Raw genomic sequence first — 23,226 nt, 5'->3', positions numbered from 1 at the left:
TAAATGTGATATTCGTTTTCAGCATACCCGAAAACCTTTTACAATCGTCAATTTAACGGTGACTGTTAAGGTGGAAAGAAAGTAAAAAATTACGTTTTTCATTTTTATTTTTGTTTCAATTCAGAGTGCCCCTTTGTCAGAAGCTTGTTTTCCCCACCATCAAAAGATGACCTTGTGTCTAACACTGCCCTTATGCTGAGGAATGTAAGTCAGAATATCGGTGTGGATTGTATTGCATTGGATATGCTTTGGCTATTATATTTAACGCTGTAGTAATGTTTTATTTACATGTATCCCGACGAGGGTAAAGTTAGACGACGCAAGATCGTTTCCTGGGTTCGATAGAAAGGCACTCAAGTTCGACAAGATACCTGAAGAAGGTCTGAAGTTACATCGACCGAAACGTTATGAAAATAACACTCAACATGTGAACAGTAAGCCGAAGAATCCAAATAATACGCAGATCAGTTTAATGTGGAGAAGCAATCCACATACCCCCCCCCCCTAAATAAAAGGGCTCGCTTGATTGGGTACAAAATAAATTTGTGCAGTCCTATCGGCATTCCTTCGCAAATGAGAACGCTTATGGGGACAGGAGATGGTAGTATGACAGTTTGATTTTTTTTTTTTTTTTTTTTTTTTTTATGATCGGAGTTGGGTGCGCCAGGTATTTTCATGTGTCGGCTGTGTATTTAGCCAGTAGTACGACTAAGTGCTTGGCCCGTATGTGCGTGTTCCCGTCAGTGTATACACTGGAGTTGAAGAAAGAAAAGAACGGAGAAGAAGCGCTGTGCGCGAGTCACAACATTTGTGTATGCGGACTAACACGCCTGTACGATAGTCGCCGCGCCGCGCGTAATCTTTGTTCCCTGTTTCTGATTGTTGTTGTTGTTGTTGTTGTTGTTGTTGCTGTTGTTGCTGTTGTTGTTTGGGACTCTCTCTCTCTCTCTCTCTCTCTCTCTCTCTCTCTCTCTCTCTCTCTCTCTCTCTCTCTCTCTTACGCACACACGCACGCACACACACACACACACACACACACATAAGCGCGCACCGCACCGCACCGGCACCGTCTATTTCGCGCACTTGCTCTTTCACTCCGACCCTCTCTCTCCCGCTCGCTCGCTCATTCGCTCCCCTACCTTCTATCTCTCTCCCTCGTTGCACACACAAAACTGTCAGCAAAGTAAATCAGTAGTTTTTTGTTGGCCGTCTAATCAAACTCTACACGATTTTTTTCCTCTCTCTCTTTCTCACACACACGCACACACATACACACACACACACACCGTTCGTTTTTGCCTTGAAAAACCTGATTAGTTTCCGCACTCTCTATCTATATATCTCTATCCCTTTCTACCTATCTACCTATCTATCTCCGTGTATGTTTATACCATGGAATGAGTTCATTAATCGACTCTTTTAGTAAACGTTATAAACCCAATGGATATACAGGTAGCTTTCCTGGTCTTTTTACTTGGACTTACCGGGATTGGTAGCACCCCGGACTACAGCACCGCTAAAGGTAAACAAACAAACACATATATATATATATATATATATATATATATATATATATATATATATATATATATATATATATATATATATATATAGATAACGATTTTTTTTAAACATGGGTTCTATTGTAGAATAGGTGCTTCTTGTTGTAATACCTCATCTATTTTGTTTTTATTTTTAAATAAAATTGATTGATTTTAAATCGCATCTTTCGCGTCGACATAAAGTTCAGATTTGTTCTTTATGTCTTAAAAAGATCAAACTCTAAGCGAATGTTTTATTCATTCTTGTGATTTTTTTTTGTTGTTGTTTTGTTTTTGTTTTGTTTTTCTCACGTTGAAAATAATTTTACTTTTTTTTTTTTTAACACGCCAAAAATCTTTTCTGACACAAAATATGAACTTAAAATCATTTTCAAACATACTCACGCATACATACATACATATATATATATATATATATATATATATATATATATATATATATATATATATGTATATATATATATATATATATATATATATATATATATATATATATATATATATATATATTAGTACAAAATCTCTATATTAGTAAACTTATGAGACAATAATTCTGTACGTATTTCATTTCTCACGTGTATATAAAATCAAATTATTTTTCTCAAAGCCCCTCCCTCATCTGACAGTATGTTGCCGCCGGGTTACCGCCGGATAAATATGGCTAGTTAAGAAAAATCGACAAAAAAAAAAAAAACGTATTAAAATCTAATTTTACGTGCATTAAAAAAAAAGAAGAAAGTAAAATATTATTTCAAAATAGGAAATACAATATATATTATTAATTTTACCCCAAGCGTAAATGGGGTGATATTCAAACAGTCCCTACACTACAATTGAACCAAAACTATCTTCTTTTTGTTTAAACATGTTTCTATTTTGTTTATGTTGTTGTATATTGCAGCGAAGTGATTTTGTGTGTGATTTTTGTTGGCTTTTAAGACAAGATCACAAGTAAACACGCAACTTATATAAACTTTAGTTTTCTAATGTACCTGGCAGGTTCGCCGACAGTCCGTGCGAGATTGTTATAAGCACTATCTCCACATAGAAGTATATTGAAAAAAACAAACTCATTTATTGTAATTATCTTATATGTTTATATATGAGAAGTGTTTATTCACGTATTTTTCAATGGATTTCAATGATAAGAGTTCGATGAAAATTGTCCTTTTTTTTTTCATCCGTTTCTAAGGGAGGGAGTGTTTTGAATGAAGTTTTTCTAAACGATAAGGGTAAAAATGCAAGTTTTATAATATTTCTCCTTAGTCCCTCGTGTATATATATGTATATATATATATATATATATATATATATATATATATATATATATATATATATATATGTGTGTGTGTGTGTGTGTGTGTGTGTGTGTGTGTGTGTGTGTGTGTGTTTATACTAGCTGTACCTACTCGACGTTGCCCGGGCATCATGTTTATTCGAACTTTTGTTTCGCTTTTCGTATTTTCCTTTAAATATGCCGTTTGTTATCGTTTTCGTGTATTATTGTACTCACTTGGAGTTTTCACGCAGGCCATCATCAACAAAGATTTCTCTCTGCCAACAACCTGCGCCGATGCTGGCTCCCTGGTGTCCGAGTGACAATAAGTCTGCCCAGATTTCCAGCACTCTCCACCTCTTTTGATAAACTTTGCAAATGCATTTGCGTAATCGTAACAGCCGTTTACCATTGATTTCTCAGTTATTATTATTATTATTAGTAGTAGTAGTAGTAGTAGTAGTAGTAGTAGTAGTAGTAGTAGTAGTAGTAGTAGTAGTATGTACTTATACAGAATACAGACCGGGCTGAAATAATGGCGTTATTATTTAGAAACCCATTCATAACATGGAAAGGGGCTTTCTTTGGCTATTCTGTACTTTCACCTAACAATTTAATAAACAAACGATTCCGTAAAAATTGAATTTTACTTGAAAAATCTATCAAAAAAGCACCATCCGTATTCTGCATAAGAACCCGTTTTTAGAAAAGACTAGGTGAGGCGGCTTTGCCCGGTCGTAAAATACGCTTAAATATGATATTTTAATTTTTCCAGATTTGAAATCACGACTCTATAACCGAATATATATTATTGTAGAGTTGTGATTTCAAAAGTAAAAGGAAAAAGTATCTGAGTGCCAGCAACTAGAATCGAAACCGAAAGCAAAACTGTAGCATTCAAAGCTGTTGACGTTACCACTGTACCAACGTGACACGCATATGAACTGATTAAAAATAAACTAATGTGAATGTACAAAATGTATAACGCTTTTTTCTTTTTTTTTTTTAAATTTTGAACCCTTTTGACCCCTTCTAAACAATTTTAATCTATTAAAGACTCATAAAGGACGATCCATATAAAAAAATCCAATCATTTGAGGCCCCCAGCGTCGCTCTGCGACTTTTAGTTTCGGAAGAGATACAGTTTGAAACCATAAAGATAGACAGATAGACAAACAGACTGGGTTTTATAAATAAGGTTTGGAAATTTGAATCGATTTTTTTTTTTTGTCGGTATTGTTTGGTCATGAAATTATTAATTGAACCAAATTATAATAAAACCATAACCAATTTAGTTATGGTAACTTTGTTTAAATTTGTATTTGTTATTCGATGTTAATTATTTGTCCTGGGGATTTTCACAGAAATGATTTTCTTTTCGACAGTTTAAACGGTTCCAAATCTCTTTAAATTTTCGAAGCGTTACGAAAACATTAAGTATTGTTTTTAAACTGTTAACAAAAGATTACATGACAGATTTGTTTATAGAGAAACGGAAATGCATTCTGGTAGATTTAAAGTCGCAATTAATTTTTTAAATAATTTTTTCAAAAGTTCGTTTTAGTATTTTCTTTTATTTCGTGTCAATAAATTTGCTGCTTGTTAAAATAGAGTCTATAAACAACAAATATTGCAGCCATGAATAAGTAATCTAAAATATTCGTTTCGAGTTATGTTCCCTGTGTGTGAACTCTGCATAACATCCAAGAAAACTGCTATTTTACCTAATTTTCCGTAAGAATTACTTTTGACTATGAATAACTTTTTATTCGATGAATTTTCGTAATTTTTGTGATATATTGCTATTTTCGACCTAGCAATTAATTACATAATATTGGTTTTGCTTAAAACGATATATTAAAAAATCGATCTGTTGACTCTCTTTTAACAAGTACCCAAAAAAAAAACTTTTATAAATAATTTTATAAAAAATAACCTAGATTGGAGAAACATGCGCAGACACACAGACACACGGGAGTGGTCAGAGGATTTTATTAATACAAAGATTTATACAAATAATAATATCTGTGGTGTGGAAATGATGTTGCCTTATATAGATTTTTAAATCTAATCTTTTTATCTAAATTAAACTAGATTAATCCCCCCCCCCCAAAAAAAAGATAAATAAATAAGGTGTTTATTCAGATTGGAACTTATGGCGGCAATTTAAAGTAAAGAAAATACATAAAAGCCTGTATGATGTACGGTACCAGTCACGGAACGAAAATGAAACATTCCAAACATCACGTAATTTGATCAAGCAGTTATTATTATTATTATTATTATTATTATTATTATTATTATTATTATTATTATTATTATTATTATTATTATTATTATTATTATTATTATTATTATTATTATTCAAGAAAATCAATGTAAGTGAAAAAGCTGCGTCCATAAAGGAATCAAGTGCAGATAACCGATTTTCATTTCAAATTTTGTTTGTTTGTTTTTGGATAATGTCAGAAAGTCAACCGGAACTTACGATTTAAAACGAAACAATAATTTAGGCGCTTCTACAAAATTGGGACGATATTTTCGAAATCGTAAAACTGAATTTCACATGAAAACAATGGTATCTACGCCTTCCTCGTATTTTTAAGATGATTATATCCAAAAATTATGAAAATTGATTAATTAAAGAAAATTAAAAAAAATAAAATTTGATGAAACCGATCGTAAAAAACACAGGCGAGTTAAACAGGGAGGTAATTTCCCCTTCAAATTAAACAAACATGGCGGCAATTTTTCACCTGCTAACACGATTAAATTTATTTTTTATATTTGGAAACTACCATTGTAACAGAATTAACAAAAAAAAATCTGTTGAAACCCTTGTTTTTTATCTGAAAACTCCAGTTATCAACTACAAAGTCTCGTCCCAATAGTGTAGCAGTACCATAATGGATTAAGATAACGTATTTTTTTGTTTTGTTTTGTTTTGTTTTTTTTTTGTTTGTTTGTTTGTTTTTGTTTGTTTGTTTTTTTTTTTTTTTTGTTTAATTCACTTTTCAAAACATAAATTTTCAAATTATGGGGACTAGATAGAAAGGTCATTTTATAAGTTAAAAACAAAATTTGAAAAATATTAAAATGGCTTCGGCCTTAAAAAACGGCAAATTTGTTTTGTCGAAAATAAAAAAGAAAAAAAACTTCTTGATCAATTTTTGTGATTTTTGGAATATACAATCTTCATTCCGTGACAAATAGGTACAATATAAAAGTTTTTCTTCATTTTTTTTTTTCTTTGTCGCCATAAGTGGCCATCTTTTTTATAAGTTTATTTCTTTATATAATTTCACCTTAAGTGAAAACGCGACCTGTTGTTCGTTGCTCGGTAACGAAATTCCAAAAGCACACGTGAGGCATAATCACACTTAACGTAGCTGAGCTAGGTAAGCAGTGTTGTATTCGTTCTTGTGGGTAGGGCCGAATTAGCAACAGGAAAGCTAAAACGTTTGTTGTTGTTGTTGTTGCTCTGGGGGAATGACAGAAGAATATAAAGTACGTATATAAAAGCGATCATGTTGGAATGTTCGCGAAAACGCCGATTTAAAAATAAAGCCAGGGTTGGGTAATCATTACAATTACCGACATCAATTATTTTTTAAGGAAATACCGCTACGAAATTAGCTAGAATGAACATTGAACAATATATTTTACTCCGCGTACTTATTTTTAACGTCCTTACGTAAAAATATTTAAAACGTTAAAGTTTTACGTAAATACCGATTCTGAGCAAAGCAACCATTTTGTTTGTTTTAATTTTACTAAATGACATTGTTTTGGAATCAGTTATTACGATTTATCGACATTAATAATTTTCAAGGAAATGCCGTTGCGAAATTAAATTTAACTTCTTTTTTTTTTTTTAGCTTTGTGTAATTATTTTTGCCGTCTTCGCGTTAAAAAAGAAAAGGTGCTTGTTAAGACATAGTCGACAAAATGATTTTTTTTAATATATCGTTTTAGGCAAAAACAATATTACGTACTTAATTGTCATGTCGAAAATAGTAATATATCCAAAAATTACGAAAATCTCTCGCGTAGAATAACTGCTATTGTGTTTTTAGTAAAAAAAAATAAAATATCGTTATAGACAACAAATATTACACACCATGAACATGTAATCTAAAATATACGTTCCGAGTTATGTTCCCTGCGTGTGAATTCTAAGAAAACTGCAATTTTACCCAATTTTCCGTAAAAAAATACTTTTAATTATAAATAACTTTCCGCTAGATGAATTTTCGTAATTTTTGGATACATTAGTAATTTCGATATCACAATTAAGTACGCAATATTGTTTTCGCTTAAAACGAGATTTTTTTTTTTTTTTTTTTTTTTTTTTTTACAAAAATCGATCTGTCGACTCTCTCCTTAACAGCACCTTGAATTTTTATCGATCCTGGGGCAATGTCAATTAATGGAATAAAATGGTTGCCCAAAATTCATTCAACTTCTCATACCCAATCCTCTCATAATAGTCTTTATCATTTAACTGACAATCTATCCGCATTGTTAGATTTTATCATCGAGTGGCTTTTGGGACTCGATATGTAAAGAAAAAATATATCTATCCGTCAACGCACTTTTTCTTTTTATTCTTTCACTATTTGCCCATCAATTTATTCTCAACAGACACCACAGTACCACATTTACTCTATCCAATGCCTGACTCATAATATCTCCAAACGTTCACCTTAGTTCCCTTGGGACTGTTGTCCACTGGAATCTTAACGACGCTAGACACAATATCTCCTTCCAATATTTTATGTAAAAAAAAAAAAAAAAAAAAAAAAACGCTTGCGGTCTCTAAAAACAATCAGGGGATTTTTTTTTTTTTTTTTTTACATGGGGGGGGGGTCACCACTTATCAAGGCCCAAAGGCCACTCAGGGATGAGGGTTATTGCGTGTACAGTGGATGATTTATTTCACATAAATGGATGTTTGTGCATCTGTGTTAACGCGCCTTCGGGTTAAGATCACAGTGTAGTATCTGTTCTGATACTACCCTTAAGTTAATGTGTCCTTCGATACTAAGGCAATTTGGTAAATGTTACCTTTCCTACAACAGAACACCGACCACTCTAATTTCGTTTTTTTAGAGGTACTCGAGATCGCTGACAACGAATCTGATAATCAAATAGATTTAGATAAATTAAAAACATTAAAAACTACGTAAGACAAAAAAATAAACCACACATATTTTTTTTACAACTTTCTTATTTTAAATGTCCGCTTAAAGATTCCTCCGCGATGTGATAAGACACTTCATTACGCCCGATCACACGCGAACGTATCATGTAAGAACAACACGATCGAAGGCGGTGAAATGGCGCAAAATAGTCCCAAGGTCTAGGGGTTCATACCATACAAACAGTAAATTTGCAACGGGTTTGGTTATCAGATTTATTGTCAGCGACCTCGAATACCGCTAAAAAAAAAAAAATTAGAGTGGTCGGTGTTCTGCTGTTAGTGGCTTTTTTTTTGTAGTTGTTGTTGCTGTTGCTGTTGTTGTTGTTGTTGTTGTTGTTGTTGTCTAATCTAATCTATCACTCCGTGCAGTTCTAGAGGGTTTTACTTTTTGAGAAGCAGTTAGTTTAGTGCTTATCGCCTGAGACGCACTTACCAGTGACAGCCGATGATGCTGTCCAAACATTTATTCTGCAAGCCGGAGTGCTCTCCCTGCAGAGTGCTCTCTCCTCCACTGGCTTATCAAATCCCACTGTCTTGACCTTGTGCCACACCTTATCATCATGAGAGGAAAATAAATATCCAGAATGCGTAAAAACTCGGAAGAACGTGATTCGATTTTGTGTCATTTTGTTTTCGTGTCTGTCCTCCTCCTGCACTTCAACCTCATGGCTGGATGATAGACATTAGATAGGTTTGACCGATAAACTTTAATCTGCGGCTGTCAGTCCGGAATCAACTCGACGACGTTTTTTTTTTTTTTTGTGGCGGGGGGGGGGGTGACTAATACAGTGGGTCGTTCTCCGACAAATATTCACCCACCTAACACTGACCAAAACCTGACTTTGAGTAACGTAAACTAAAAAAGCTTCATACAATTTTTTTAAACAAACTTTGGATCCACACACAAACATACACACACGCACATACACACGCGCATGCGCGCGCACACACACACACACACATACGGTGCTTTGTTTTTTAGAGACAGTGAACTTTAAATTGACAACTATTTTCTAATCTAATTGCATATTTAGCAACTATCCATTATTTTGCGTTCAGCTTGGTTTAGCAAGTCATCAAGAAGAAACTGAAACTCGAACAACGTTTGCAAATTGTACAAATTAATTCTATTTATATTTGATGAACGAATAATTTCACGAAATGGACCTGTCAGTTGCCACATCGCTCGTACGATTTAACTCCATTTGATTATTTTCTTTGAGGAAATGTAAATTCCCATGTCTACGCTGATAAACCAGACGCAATAGACAACTTGGGAGAAAACATTCGACGCGTTATTGTCGAAATACAATCTAATTTAATGTGTGGAGTTTGTGAAAAGTGGACCCTTAGAGTATGCCATATACGCAGGGTTCTATGGCATTCATTTTAATTTTAAATGCCAAAAATTAATCATCGGAATAAAACATATATTTGTATGATAAGAATATTTTTCTGTGACTTATTTTCATTTCAAGTTCGCCGCCTACACCCTACACACGCACATGTTTGAGGGGGGAGATGAAGAAAGAACAAACAAATTCATATGTTTATCAACGTCTTTGTTTCAAAACTTCCTCAAAATAATTAAATTGAAGAAAATAAAATACCAGTACAATATTTGCAACAAATAGACAACAAGTATATTTTCAAATATTGTACTAATAATTTATTTTCTTCAAATTAACCATCCGGAAAAAGTCTTGAAAATCAAGACGAAACGTTGATGAACATGTTACTTGGTTTGTTACGTTTTCATCTCTCTCTCTCTCTCTCTCTCTCTCTCTCTCTCTCTCTCTCTCTCTCTCTCTCTCTCTCTCTCTCTGTATATATATATATATATATATATATATATATATATATACGCACACACACTTTTATAGATAAACATAGATATATGCATACACGTGTTAATACACGCATACATACATCAAACGATTTGACCATTTGGCAAAGAACAAAGTGTAGTATCTGTTCTAATGCTACACTTCGTCTGTATATATATATATGTGTGTGTGTGTGTGTGTGTGTGTGTGTGTGTGTGATTCAGTATTACTGTCATAGGAGAAATAACAGAAGTGCTCAATTATTTGCGCAAGAGCACACACACACACACACACACACACACACACATATATATATATATATATATATATATATATATATATATATATATATATATATATATATATATATATCATTATAATCAATCGTCTCTACCTTCGGTGTCACTGGAACTTCAACCAGCAGGTTTAAAGATACCAAATATGACCGACTCATCAGCCTGTATAATGATAGTGACTCACAATGGTAATTCTCCGTCCGGCATTTATAACAGAAGGATTGACATCATAATCACCACTCCCTTCCTATGAATAAATATGACTCAAAACGTAGATTGATATCAGGTCCATAAAAATAGTTCATGTCAAGGATAAGATCATCAAAATTAATTCAGTTACCCTTGAGGCTCCTCTTTTTAGGGATATCTACTACTTTGATTCGGGTCATTCTCCCGCTTTTTTCTTTTTTTTACGGCAATAGTGGTAGCAGCTTCCTTGAGTCTTGACAGACTATGGATAGCCACTGTAAGGGTGCCTTCACATGGAATTTTTATGGCAAGAGTTGCGCAATCTTCAACTACACCTCTCCTGAGTCGGCATTGTTAAATATCAGTAGCAAGTTGAGATTCAGGACGACTGGAAACAATGTCGAGATAAACGGTGAGCACATACAGCGCCTAGGATTCATAACTGGTCACCCATCAGGCCCAACGGCAATAATAACAGATAGCCGAAAGGATAGTCGCGACTTTAATAAAGTGACTTCATACATTGGCTGTATACGCAATGTTATCCTTGCATATACAGCTATTTGAATCAATGCTCAAGTTTTATAATTATCTCTCTCTATCATATATATATATATGTGTGTGTGTGTATGTGTGTGTGTGTGTGTGTGTGTGTGTGTGTGTGTGTGTGTGTGTGTGTGTGTGTGTGTGTGTGTGTGTACAGTTCCCTACTCAATAACTCTGTTAATTTTCAGTCTACAGACTCGAAATTTGATATACAGGTTACTGAGATTTGGAAAAATCTTTCTGGTCGGTTTTCGGCCAGAAATTTGGATGTTAAGGTATCAAAGTTCAATGATTTGACCTTTGAGAACTCTACCAAACTCCTCCGCCAATTCTGGGTCTAAACACTTGAAATTTTAGATATATGTTCATTGGACATGGATCTAATTTAATAACTTAATTTGAGCCTAAAACAATAAATGTTAAGGGGTCATAATAGGGGTCAAAGTTTAAAAAATTGACCGCTTTTTTTTTTTTGCTCAATATACACCTCCAAATACCCGGGCAACGCCGGTCTGAAATGCTAGTATATATATATTCGCTTTTTACAGCTCATCAGTGCGGCTAAACAAGCAAGTTTCAAGTCGGGATCGAAATTCAACCTTTGAGTTGACAATCTACGTCTCTACGATATCATCCAAGGTCAACGAGTAGAAACGAAATCTAGATATCAACAAATGTAAACATCTTTCTAGCGAATCCTAGAGCTCTAGTCAGATTTTACGTACCGAGTAATGCCTTACGCGTCGTGACTCTGCCGGCGATTTCCTTACAAAAACTCTACCATAAAAGGAGTAAAATATTTTGTCACTCACAGACAGTAAAAAATTAACTTGATCTAACTTTTATTCTAATCATAAAAAGGCGCACTTTTATACATGACTCACGGAAGTCAAAGGCGTGTGCCCAGACTGCGCATGATTTTTTTTTTCTTTGTGCAAAATTCATTGGTGGAGTCGTTTCTACAAAATGCCCGGTCTATGCTGTGAAGTTTCAGTTCTAAACATTATTCTTTAACCTTTGCCGCAGTTTTGGTGCAGTGGATTGCTGGGGGTGGGGAGATATCGGAGGGACCGCTGTCTGGTTCTGGGTCTGATTTCCATTTCTTTACCTAGAAGCCCCTCGCAACAAATGCTAGTGAAATCATCGAATCAGTTAACAGTGCAAACGTGTGGGTGTGACCGCAGCAAATCGACGAAAAGAAAAAGAAAAACATCGATTCATTTTACAACAGCATCCATGTGTTCATTTTGTTAGAGAGTGAAGATGGGGACGAGGCTGCTACGAAACGTTGCTTATAGTATCTTTTGTAGAATAGCCCCGCCAAAAAGAATATTCCCGCTATTCAAACAAAAAAAAAGCTGATAAAATCAGAGTTGTACTACTCTGTTAGTTCAGGTATGGTCCTGTGGAGTTCTACGAGGTCCACCCTCGTAGGCTCTGCATCCTCGCCCTTTGAGAAAGGGTTCAATTTATTTCTAATCGTCTGATGTGTCCCTACTGAAGAATGCCGACGAGGCTGCCCAGGTGATTTTTTTTTTTTTTTTTTTTTTTTTTTTTTGCAAGCCAGGGTGCCTTCCTTCTACGGTGCAAGCTTTTAAAATTCTAATTTCCCGACCTTTCAGTCGCACCATCTGTCGGTGGGTGACAGATAAATAACGTCCGCCCACCCAGTCTAGGCCTCCTCAACCTTTGAGACGAGGTTCAGTTTATTGCTAATAGTCTATGTAGCTAGTCATTAGATATCAATAATTGTTTTACATGATTACTAGCGAGGGGTACCCGGCGTTGCCCGGGTGTTTGTAGGTGTGTGTAAAAAAAACCCGAAATGTGAAAAAAAAAACAAACAGTTGCCTGTGAAAAAAAAACGAAGCCTTGACAGTTGGAAAATAGTAAAGTGTGGAAAAAAAACAGGTGCGCGTTTTTTTTTATTGACATGACGGCGATAGGTATTCAGCAGTTAGCATTTTGTGCGGGACAGTTTTTAATGAGGTCAATAAATCGGTTTGTTTGTTTTTAAAAACCCGCTCCCTGTTTATATGATTTATAGTACATAAAAAATAATAATAAAATATGATTTATAGTACATAAAAAATAATAATAAAATATGATTTATAGTACATAAAAAATAATAATAAAATATGATTTATAGTACATAAAAAATAATAATAAAATATAATTTATAGTACATAAAAAATAATAATAAAATATGATTTATAGTACATAAAAAATAATAATAATAATAATAATAAAATATGATTTATAATACATAAAAAATAATAATAAAATATAATTTATAATACATAAAAAATAATAATAAAATATAATTTATAGTACATAAAAAATAATAATAATAATAATAATAATAAAATATGATTTATAGTACATAAAAAATAATAATAAAATATGATTTATAATACATAAAAAATAATAATAAAATATGATTTATAGTACATAAAAAATAATAATAAAATATGATTTATAGTACATAAAAAATAATAATAAAATATGATTTATAGTACATAAAAAATAATAATAAAATATGATTTATAGTACATAAAAATAATAATAAAATATGATTTATAGTACATAAAAAATAATAATAAAATATGATTTATAGTACATAAAAAATAATAATAAAATATGATTTATAGTACATAAAAAATAATAATAAAATATGATTTATAGTACATAAAAAATAATAATAAAATATGATTTATAGTACATAAAAAATAATAATAAAATATGATTTATAATACATAAAAAATAATAATAAAATATGATTTATAGTACATAAAAAATAATAATAAAATATGATTTATAATACATAAAAAATAATAATAAAATATGATTTATAGTACATAAAAAATAATAATAAAATATTATTTATAATACATAAAAAATAATAATAAAATATGATTTATAATACATAAAAAATAATAATAAAATATGATTTATAGTACATACAAAATAATAATAAAATATGATTTATAATACATAAAAAATAATAATAAAATATGATTTATAATACATAAAAAATAATAATAAAATATGATTTATAGTACATAAAAAATAATAATAAAATATGATTTATAATACATAAAAAATAATAATAAAATATGATTTATAATACATAAAAAATAATAATAAAATATGATTTATAATACATAAAAAATAATAATAAAATATGATTTATAGTACATAAAAAATAATAATAAAATATGATTTATAGTACATAAAAAATAATAATAAAATATGATTTATAATACATAAAAAATAATAATAAAATATGATTTATAATACATAAAAAATAATAATAAAATATGATTTATAATACATAAAAAATAATAATAAAATATGATTTATAGTACATAAAAAATAATAATAAAATATGATTTATAGTACATAAAAAATAATAATAAAATATGATTTATAGTACATAAAAAATAATCATAAAATATGATTTATAGTACATAAAAAATAATAATAAAATATGATTTATAGTACATAAAAAATAATAATAAAATATGATTTATAGTACATAAAACATAATAATAAAATATGATTTATAGTACATAAAAAATAATAATAAAATATGATTTATAATACATAAAAAATAATAATAAAATATGATTTATAATACATAAAAAATAATAATAAAATATGATTTATAGTACATAAAAAATAATAATAAAATATGATTTATAGTACATAAAAAATAATAATAAAATATGATTTATAGTACATAAAAAATAATAATAAAATATGATTTATAGTACATAAAAAATAATAATAAAATATGATTTATAATACATAAAAAATAATAATAAAATATGATTTATAATACATAAAAAATAATAATAAAATATGATTTATAGTACATAAAAAATAATAATAAAATATGATTTATAGTACATAAAAAATAATAATAAAATATAATTTATAGTACATAAAAAATAATAATAAAATATGATTTATAGTACATAAAAAATAATAATAAAATATGATTTATAGTACATAAAAAATAATAATAAAATATGATTTATAGTACATAAAAAATAATAATAAAATATAATTTATAGTACATAAAAAATAATAATAAAATATGATTTATAGTACATAAAAAATAATAATAAAATATGAATTATAGTATATACAAAATAATAATAAAATATGATTAATAATACATAAAAAATAATAATAAAATATGATTTATAGTACATAAAACATAATAATAAAATATGATTTATAGTACATAAAAAATAATAATAAAATATTATTTATAGTACATAAAAAATAATAATAAAATATGATTTATAGTACATAAGAATAATAATAAAATATGATTTATAGTACATAAAAAATAATAATAAAATATGATTCATAGTACATAAAAAATAATAATAAAATATGATTTATAGTACATAAAAAATAATAATAAAATATGATTTATAGTACATAAAAAATAATAATAAAATATGATTCATAGTACATAAAAAATAATTAAAAAAATATTATTTATAGTACATAAGAATAATAATAAAATATGATTCATAGTACATAAAAAATAATAAAAAAATATGATTTATAGTACATAAAAAATAATAATAAAATATGATTTATAGTACATAAAAAATAATAATAAAATATGATTTATAGTACATAAAAAATAATAATAAAATATGATTCATAGTACATAAAAAATAATAATAAAATATGATTTATAGTACATAAAAAATAATAATAAAATATGATTCATAGTACATAAAAAATAATAAAAAAATATGATTCATAGTACATAAGAATAATAATAAAATATGATTTATAGTACATAAAAAATAATAATAAAATATGATTCATAGTACATAAAAAATAATAAAAAAATATGATTTATAGTACATAAGAATAATAATAAAATATGATTTGTAGTACATAAAAAATAATAATAAAATATAATTTATAGTACATAAAAAATAATAATAAAATATGATTTATAGTACATAAAAAATAATAAAAAAAATATGATTCATAGTACATAAGAATAATAATAAAATATGATTCATAGTACATAAAAAATAATAAAAAAAATATGATTTATAGTACATAAAAAATAATAATAAAATATGATTTATAGTACATAAAAAATAATAATAAAATATGATTTATAGTACATAAAAAATAATAATAAAATATAATTTATAGTACATAAAAAATAATGATAAAATATAATTTATAGTACATAAGAATAATAATAAAATATGATTTATAGTACATAAAAAATAATAATAAAATATAATTTATAGTACATAAAAAATAATAATAAAATATGATTTATAGTACATAAAAAATAATTAAAAAAATATGATTTATAGTACATAAGAATAATAATAAAATATGATTCATAGTACATAAAAAATAATAAAAAAATATGATTTATAGTACATAAGAATAATAATAAAATATGATTTATAGTACATAAAAAATAATAATAAAATATAATTTATAGTACATAAAAAATAATAATAAAATATGATTTATAGTACATAAAAAATAATAATAAAATATGATTTATAGTACATAAAAAATAATAATAAAATATGATTTATAGTACATAAAAAATAATAATAAAATATAATTTATAGTACATAAAAAATAATAATAAAATATGATTTATAGTACATAAAAAATAATAATAAAATATAATTTATAGTACATAAAAAATAATAATAAAATATGATTTATAGTACATAAAAAATAATAATAAAATATGATTTATAATACATAAAAAATAATAATAAAATATAATTTATAGTACATATAAAATTATAATAAAATATGATTTATAGTACATAAAAAATAATAATAAAATATAATTTATAGTACATAAAAAATAATAATAAAATATGATTTATAGTACATAAAAAATAATAAAAAAATATAATTTATAGTACATAAAAAATAATAATAAAATATGATTTATAATACATAAAAAATAATAATAAAATATGATTTATAGTAAATAAAATGCCCATCAGTAGAAATAAAGGTCAGATTTAATATCAATATATTTTTCTTACACCGGAACAGGTCTTATGTTGCATGTACTTTTTAAACCTGAAAATTGTTGCAATGTGTCACCGATTCTGTTTTAAATTCCCGATTCCGATACAATTACCTATTCTGATTCTTTTAAAATCACTAAATGAGTTAGGTGTAGATTTGTTCTTTTTTTTTTAGGTCACTAAAAAAAAAACCATGTGATATGAGTTATACATATTTGCGAATTTAAAAGTATACTTATGTTGGTGATTTATCGATTTTGATTATGTTTGTAGTTTAAAATCGATACGTACATCTCATTTTATTTTTAGTGTCAGAAGTAGGAAATTAAATCTTAAACAAAAGTAAACCAAATTATAAACAACTAGCAGGGGGCACCCAGCTCTGTCCGATTGTAAAATACGCTTAAATATGATATTTGGATTTGTCCAGATTTCGTATATATTATTAGAGTCGTGATTTCAAAAGTAACAAAAAATAAAGTATTTTGGTGCCATCAGCTAAAATCGAAACCGAAAGCAAAACTGTAGCATTCAAAGTTGGTGACGTTACCAATGTACTAACGTGACATACACATGAAATGATTAAAAAATAAACTAAGATGAATGTACAAAATGTATAACGATTTTTTCAATTTTGACCCGTTTTTTGGCCGTTTAAAAGATTTTCAACCGGCTAAAGACTCATAAAAGAACGGTCCATAAAAAATCCAATCATTTGTGGTCCCTATCGCGTTTTATTTTTAGCAGAGATAAAGTTTGAAAATATGGAGACAGGCATACTAAGATTTTATAAATTAAATTGAAAGAATCGTCGTTTTTTTTGTTTTTTTTTTTTTGTTTTTTGTTTTTGTTTGTTGTTGGGGGGAGGGGGTCGGAAAATAGCTGCATTCTTTCCGATTTTGATACCTTAAAAAATTCTGATTTTCTCGAGTGCCGATTCCGATTAATCGTCCCAACACTAATACATATATACTTTATTTTAATCAAGATTCACTAGTGTGGCTAGCTATAACTTTACCTGCAGTCGCAGGATTAGAACCCTGGACTGAAGTTACCTTTGACGTATTAGCCCCTACGATCACTGAGGCAGTAGAAATACGACGAAAAGACGAGAATATCCCGACTGTTCATTCAACGAACACAACCCGTTAAATGAACATTATCAATCCGTGCTAACACGTTTGCAAAACTATAAACTAATACTTTCCTTTCAACCATGAGTTCACAAACATTAACGGAAACTCATCAACAGTGAATCATTTACAATAATTAACAATTACAAACGCAATCTATATTTATTTATCCACATCGAAATACCAGTCACTGTGGCTTCCGTACAATATCGAGTAATAATGAATACCCTCCGCAACGGCAACTGCACGTGTAATTGTGAAGCAGAAGTTACGCAATCCCGAACCGCCACCTGTCCTACATCGAAACTGCCTGATTCCAGTGGCAAGCGGAAATCCAAAATGACTGGAAGTAATGCTGAGAAAAACGAAAAGCACATACAGTATTTGGTAGTCACAAATCGTCACCCATTTTAGTACTGACAGGGCTCAATGTAGCTTAACTTCTGTGATCTAAGGAGGACTGGTGTGTCAACCTCATTATGCCTTATGTATTAAACATGCAGTGGCTGATCAAAACCGTACCTAACCTTCTGAAAAGGAGATGAATAATATGAAAACATCCTCCCAGGCATTGCATACTCCTTTGGGAAGCAATATAGTATATGTTTATACGTCAACATACCTACCATATTTGCCGGCTAGACAAAATATGCGCCTGTGGGGAGCATATTTTTGCTCGTTTTATTAGTATATAGATAAGAAATGATAATAAACAAATATATTGAATGGCAATCATTAATAAATGAAAGATGATTAATAAAGAAACAGTGGGCGGGTGTAAAGTAAATAGAATACTATTATCAGATTAATGACGTTAATGAGATCTTAGATTGAAACCTGATTCCAAGTGCGTCGCCATTGAACATATTTGATTGCATACTAGCTGTCCTGACCCGACCTTGTTCGGTAATTTTTTTTTTTTTGTTGTTTTTGTTTTGTTTTTTTACTTGCATTTTGGTTTTTGTTTGTTAAACCAGACTATTTTCTTTTCTGTTAAATATTATTGTTTATTTATTCCAAGGGTAATGAAGTAATTCCGTATCTACAAATATACAGATAAGTTTGTTTTTTAAGATAACGACAGTATAAAAATAATTCTCATCTGATCAAAGTATTTGCAGAAAGGAATTAAATCGAATCTCAATCAACAGTTCACCAAAATAACTGACGATTCCAGTATCAAATATTAATTTTGTAGAAATGAACATAGCAGATTGTTCTCGTCCTGTCATCCATACCTGATTAGAAATTTTAAGTACTTTTCATTTTATTCTTAACACTATCGACTGTAGTGAGGATTGAACCATCGACCTCTAGAAGATTTAGAACTATATAAATGGATAATATATATATAAATATATATACATATATATATATGTATATATATATATAATTATTTTTTTACTATAATAATTATTAAATACCTACAGGCACTAGTATTTCATCCTTTCGGGAATCTTCAGTGCAGGGTGTCACGATTAATACCAGTCGAACGATTCGAACCCCGCATCACGAGACATCTCTGGCTCGATTTAGCGAAGACCTAATCCATTCGGCTACCATTAACCGCGTGAAATAACGTCGAATTTAAACATTTTAATTTTAAATGTTCATTTTACGTCAGTCAGAGAGTGATCTAATCGTTATACGATGATATATGCATAATATATATATATATATATATAATTACTTACTATAAAAATTATTAAATACCTACAGACACTAGTGTTTCATCCTTTCGGGAATCATCAGTGTATGGTGTTACGATTAACACCGGTCAATAGATTCGAACCCGGCAGCAGAAGCCATTTTTGGTTTCATTAGCAAGGACCTAATCCAAAATTTATAAATAAAATACTTATATCCATATGGCTCAAAGGTACGCTGCCTTGAAACCGTGACGCAACGGCTAAAGTGTTGATTAACGTTCAGGTTTAAGTAACAGTTTTTCTTAAGATTTTCACCCGGTTATGGCTGATAGAGCGAGTAATAAAAAAATTCCTTGTAGATTAAATATATAATTCAGTTTGACATTTCGTATATGAACATGATTTCGACAGTTAGTTCGAGAAGATCCTTCTGAATAAAGGTCGTGGATCGAATCGATCGCGATCAGAATGGTAGTCCTAATAATGCAAAACATTACAAAATGGCCATTTACTGTTTAGATAAGAGGGGAAATGGTCATAGCACGTTTTTACGTTTTTTTTTTCTCCAACCTTTTTCAAAAGATTAACCTCGAATAATATGATTGTTAAGTTTGCAGGTTGAAACAAGTAACGTAGCAAGCAATACAAATGACGACTCAACAAACAAAGGTAGATCAAATAAGAAGTGTATTAGGAAAATGTATATTTACAGGATATTTACATAATGGTGGCAAATAAGAGAGTCTTTGCTGGAGAAACATATCTGCTCTCGGCGGCTTTCGGGGGCTTCTGGTGAACATACACCCAGACTAACTGAGTCTTCCTATTTATGTGTAATTACTATCCACATATACAAATGAATGTGTGCCACCACAACAATGATTATGATTTTTTTTTTTTTTTTACACAGTGGTCACCTCTTATCAAGGCCGGAAGCCACTCAGGGATAAGGGTTATTGCAAGTACAGTACGTTAGTGTGGAGATTTGATGAAGTGTTTACTTAAGGGGGCGGTTCATTAGGAATTTGTTAACGTTGGACTTGAAAACATCCAAGTTGTAGTCAGGTGGGAAGCAGGTAGACGGAACAGAGTTCCACAGGCGTGCAGTTCTAAGAAAACAGCTTTGTTTATGGAATCCACGTTTTGAAATAAAAAGAACAAGAATTCCACACTTTTAAAAATCACATTCAAAAAAGAAAACGCAAGCAATAGAAGCACCTTACTTACACGTAATGACCAACCAGTTGTTGATAAACCATGAAGCAAGACAACGCTAAACTTGCTTCAATTTTTGTTTGGATAAGGATTAAAAATTTAGATTCTTTGAATTGTTTGGACTAGCATTCTCATCTTGCTTGACATTTTCACAACGAATGGGGCGATGTAACCTTCTACCTTTTTCAATTGCATCTGTTTGAACTTTATGTCGAACTCGGAAATCTGGAATTTTAAATATATATATATATATATATATATATATATATATATATATATATATATATATATATATATACATATATATATATATATATATATATATACAGTAAAACCCCGATATACGGTGGTCCTAGGATACTGGTTTTTTCAGGTTACGATGTAGAATACAATGTGTTCCGGCCCCTAGTTACGGTATTCGCCCCGCCTTACGGTGTTATTTATAATGTTATTTGATTATATACATGTGAATTATATACTGTACTATATTTTGTTATTATGTTTTATTCTAAGAACTCAAGTAAAAGTTTTGTTTTCATAAATCATATGACCTCATACTTTACATATATATATATATATATATATATATATATATATATATATATATAAGGGGGTGTTAATATGTACAAGTAAAGTAATCTCAACCAGATGTAAAAGCTCAATAAAACCGAAAAGGAAATAGAGCTTATAATATGAACAAATGATTAATAAAACATGTTAAAAGACATCTTGAAAAAGAGTTAAAAACATATTTAATTTTAAAAAAGGAAGCACAAGATAAGTGGATAGTCCTTAATCCGCGGAGTTTCGAAGAAATACTCTCCTTCTCATCAGAGGGCAGGAATTAGCAAAATCCAATTTTTTACCCTTCACCGGACTATCCATTCATGTGAAATCTTTTTATCATTTTTCTTTTACCTCTATTTCCCTTACCTCACCCTTTTTTTTTAACCAAGTAAGATCTGTGACTTACTTGTAGTTTCATAAAATACTTTTATATGCAAAATCCGATCCCGCATTTTGCTAATTCCTGCCCTCTGATGAGAAGGAGAGTATTTCTTCGAAACTCCGCGGATTAAGGACTATCCACTTATCTTGTGCTCCCTTTTTTTAAAATTAAATATGTTTTTAACTCTTTTTCAAGATGTTTTTTAACATGTTTTATTAATCATTGTTCATATATATATATATAGAGAGAGAGAGAGAGAGAGAGAGAAAGAGAGAGAGAGAAACAGACAGATAGACAAACAGAGAAGACAAACAGACAGACAAATGGAGAATTTTCCACAAAAAGACTCTTTCGCTGTATCACAGTTCTTTAGTTCGGTTAGACAAGCAATTGCCTCAAGCCAGTATCGAAATTTGACCGCTTAGATTGCAATCAGCTTCTCTGCTATTGATTGTAATGTTCATATGTAAGATCAAAAGAGGAAATTAATTTCACCGACACAAAAATGATCAAATACATGCCCCCACCTGTCTCATATTTCATTTAGAATGAGAGGTTTGTCTCATGACGAACGAGCGTCACTCCCTTTTAAGGCGGAGGTAATTCCCGGAAGAGTGGTCGTGAACAGCCACTGCAATGCCTCCTTGAATTGAACAATGAAATATAGTACAGCAGTAAAAAAAAAACCTCAATATTGTAAAATAATGCAATATTCATAGAAGTAATATATACTTTCGGCTTCAGACAAATAGATACCAAATTTCTATTGATAATAAAAGTAGTGATAGGACGATTCCAATATTTTTTCTGATCCCAATACAATTACCGATTCCGATTCCAGTTTTTTTTTTATGAATCTCTAAATATTTTATTCTATTACTGGTTGTTTAAAATCAATAAATATTGATTATTTTATTATTACTAATAACAATGAAAATTTTTGCTTTAATTCAAATCAAATATAAATCGATGCCTCCGTTCAGTCTCGAAAGACAAAGGGATGCCTCCTTTAGGGGCAGCTGCGCATGTAATTGTGAGGCAAGGGTTGCGCAATCATCAACCACACCGCTCCTGAATATAAAATAGAATTTAAAGAATCGTTTTTGGTATCGAAAATAGGCAAAAATACGGATACCCTCAAATGTTCCGATTTTTCCGTAAATCGATTCCAATTAATCTCCCCAACATTAAATAGAAGTATTAGTGTAGTTTCGGCTTCAGACACATGCCAAATCTCCATTAGTGACAACTAAGACTTTTTGTCCTTTTTTTAACATATATGAAAGAAATTATTTAAATTGTACAAAAACGACGTATGAATTG

At 29.5% G+C, this 23,226-nt stretch overlaps 1 protein-coding gene across 4 annotated transcripts in view; it reads left to right on the top strand.

The window, feature by feature from the left end:
- Positions 1-745: 745 nt before the first annotated feature.
- The window catches only part of LOC145291932 (epidermal growth factor receptor-like), a 351,994-nt gene continuing 329,513 nt past the window's right edge, over positions 746-23,226 (top strand). For all 4 annotated transcript variants that reach the window (XM_080137849.1, XM_080137847.1, XM_080137848.1 and 1 more), the window contains exon 1: positions 746-1,522. In XM_080137849.1, coding sequence (XP_079993975.1) covers positions 1,441-1,522 — 82 coding nt within the window. In that variant the 5' untranslated portion in view covers positions 746-1,440. The remainder of the gene's footprint in view (positions 1,523-23,226) is intronic.

Source organism: Euprymna scolopes, chromosome 13 (assembly GCF_053919585.1).
Source record: "Euprymna scolopes isolate OS-2025 chromosome 13, ASM5391958v1, whole genome shotgun sequence".
In the NCBI taxonomy this organism is placed as follows: Eukaryota; Metazoa; Mollusca; class Cephalopoda; order Sepiida; family Sepiolidae; genus Euprymna; species Euprymna scolopes.
This window is presented reverse-complemented; position numbering and strand designations above follow the sequence as displayed.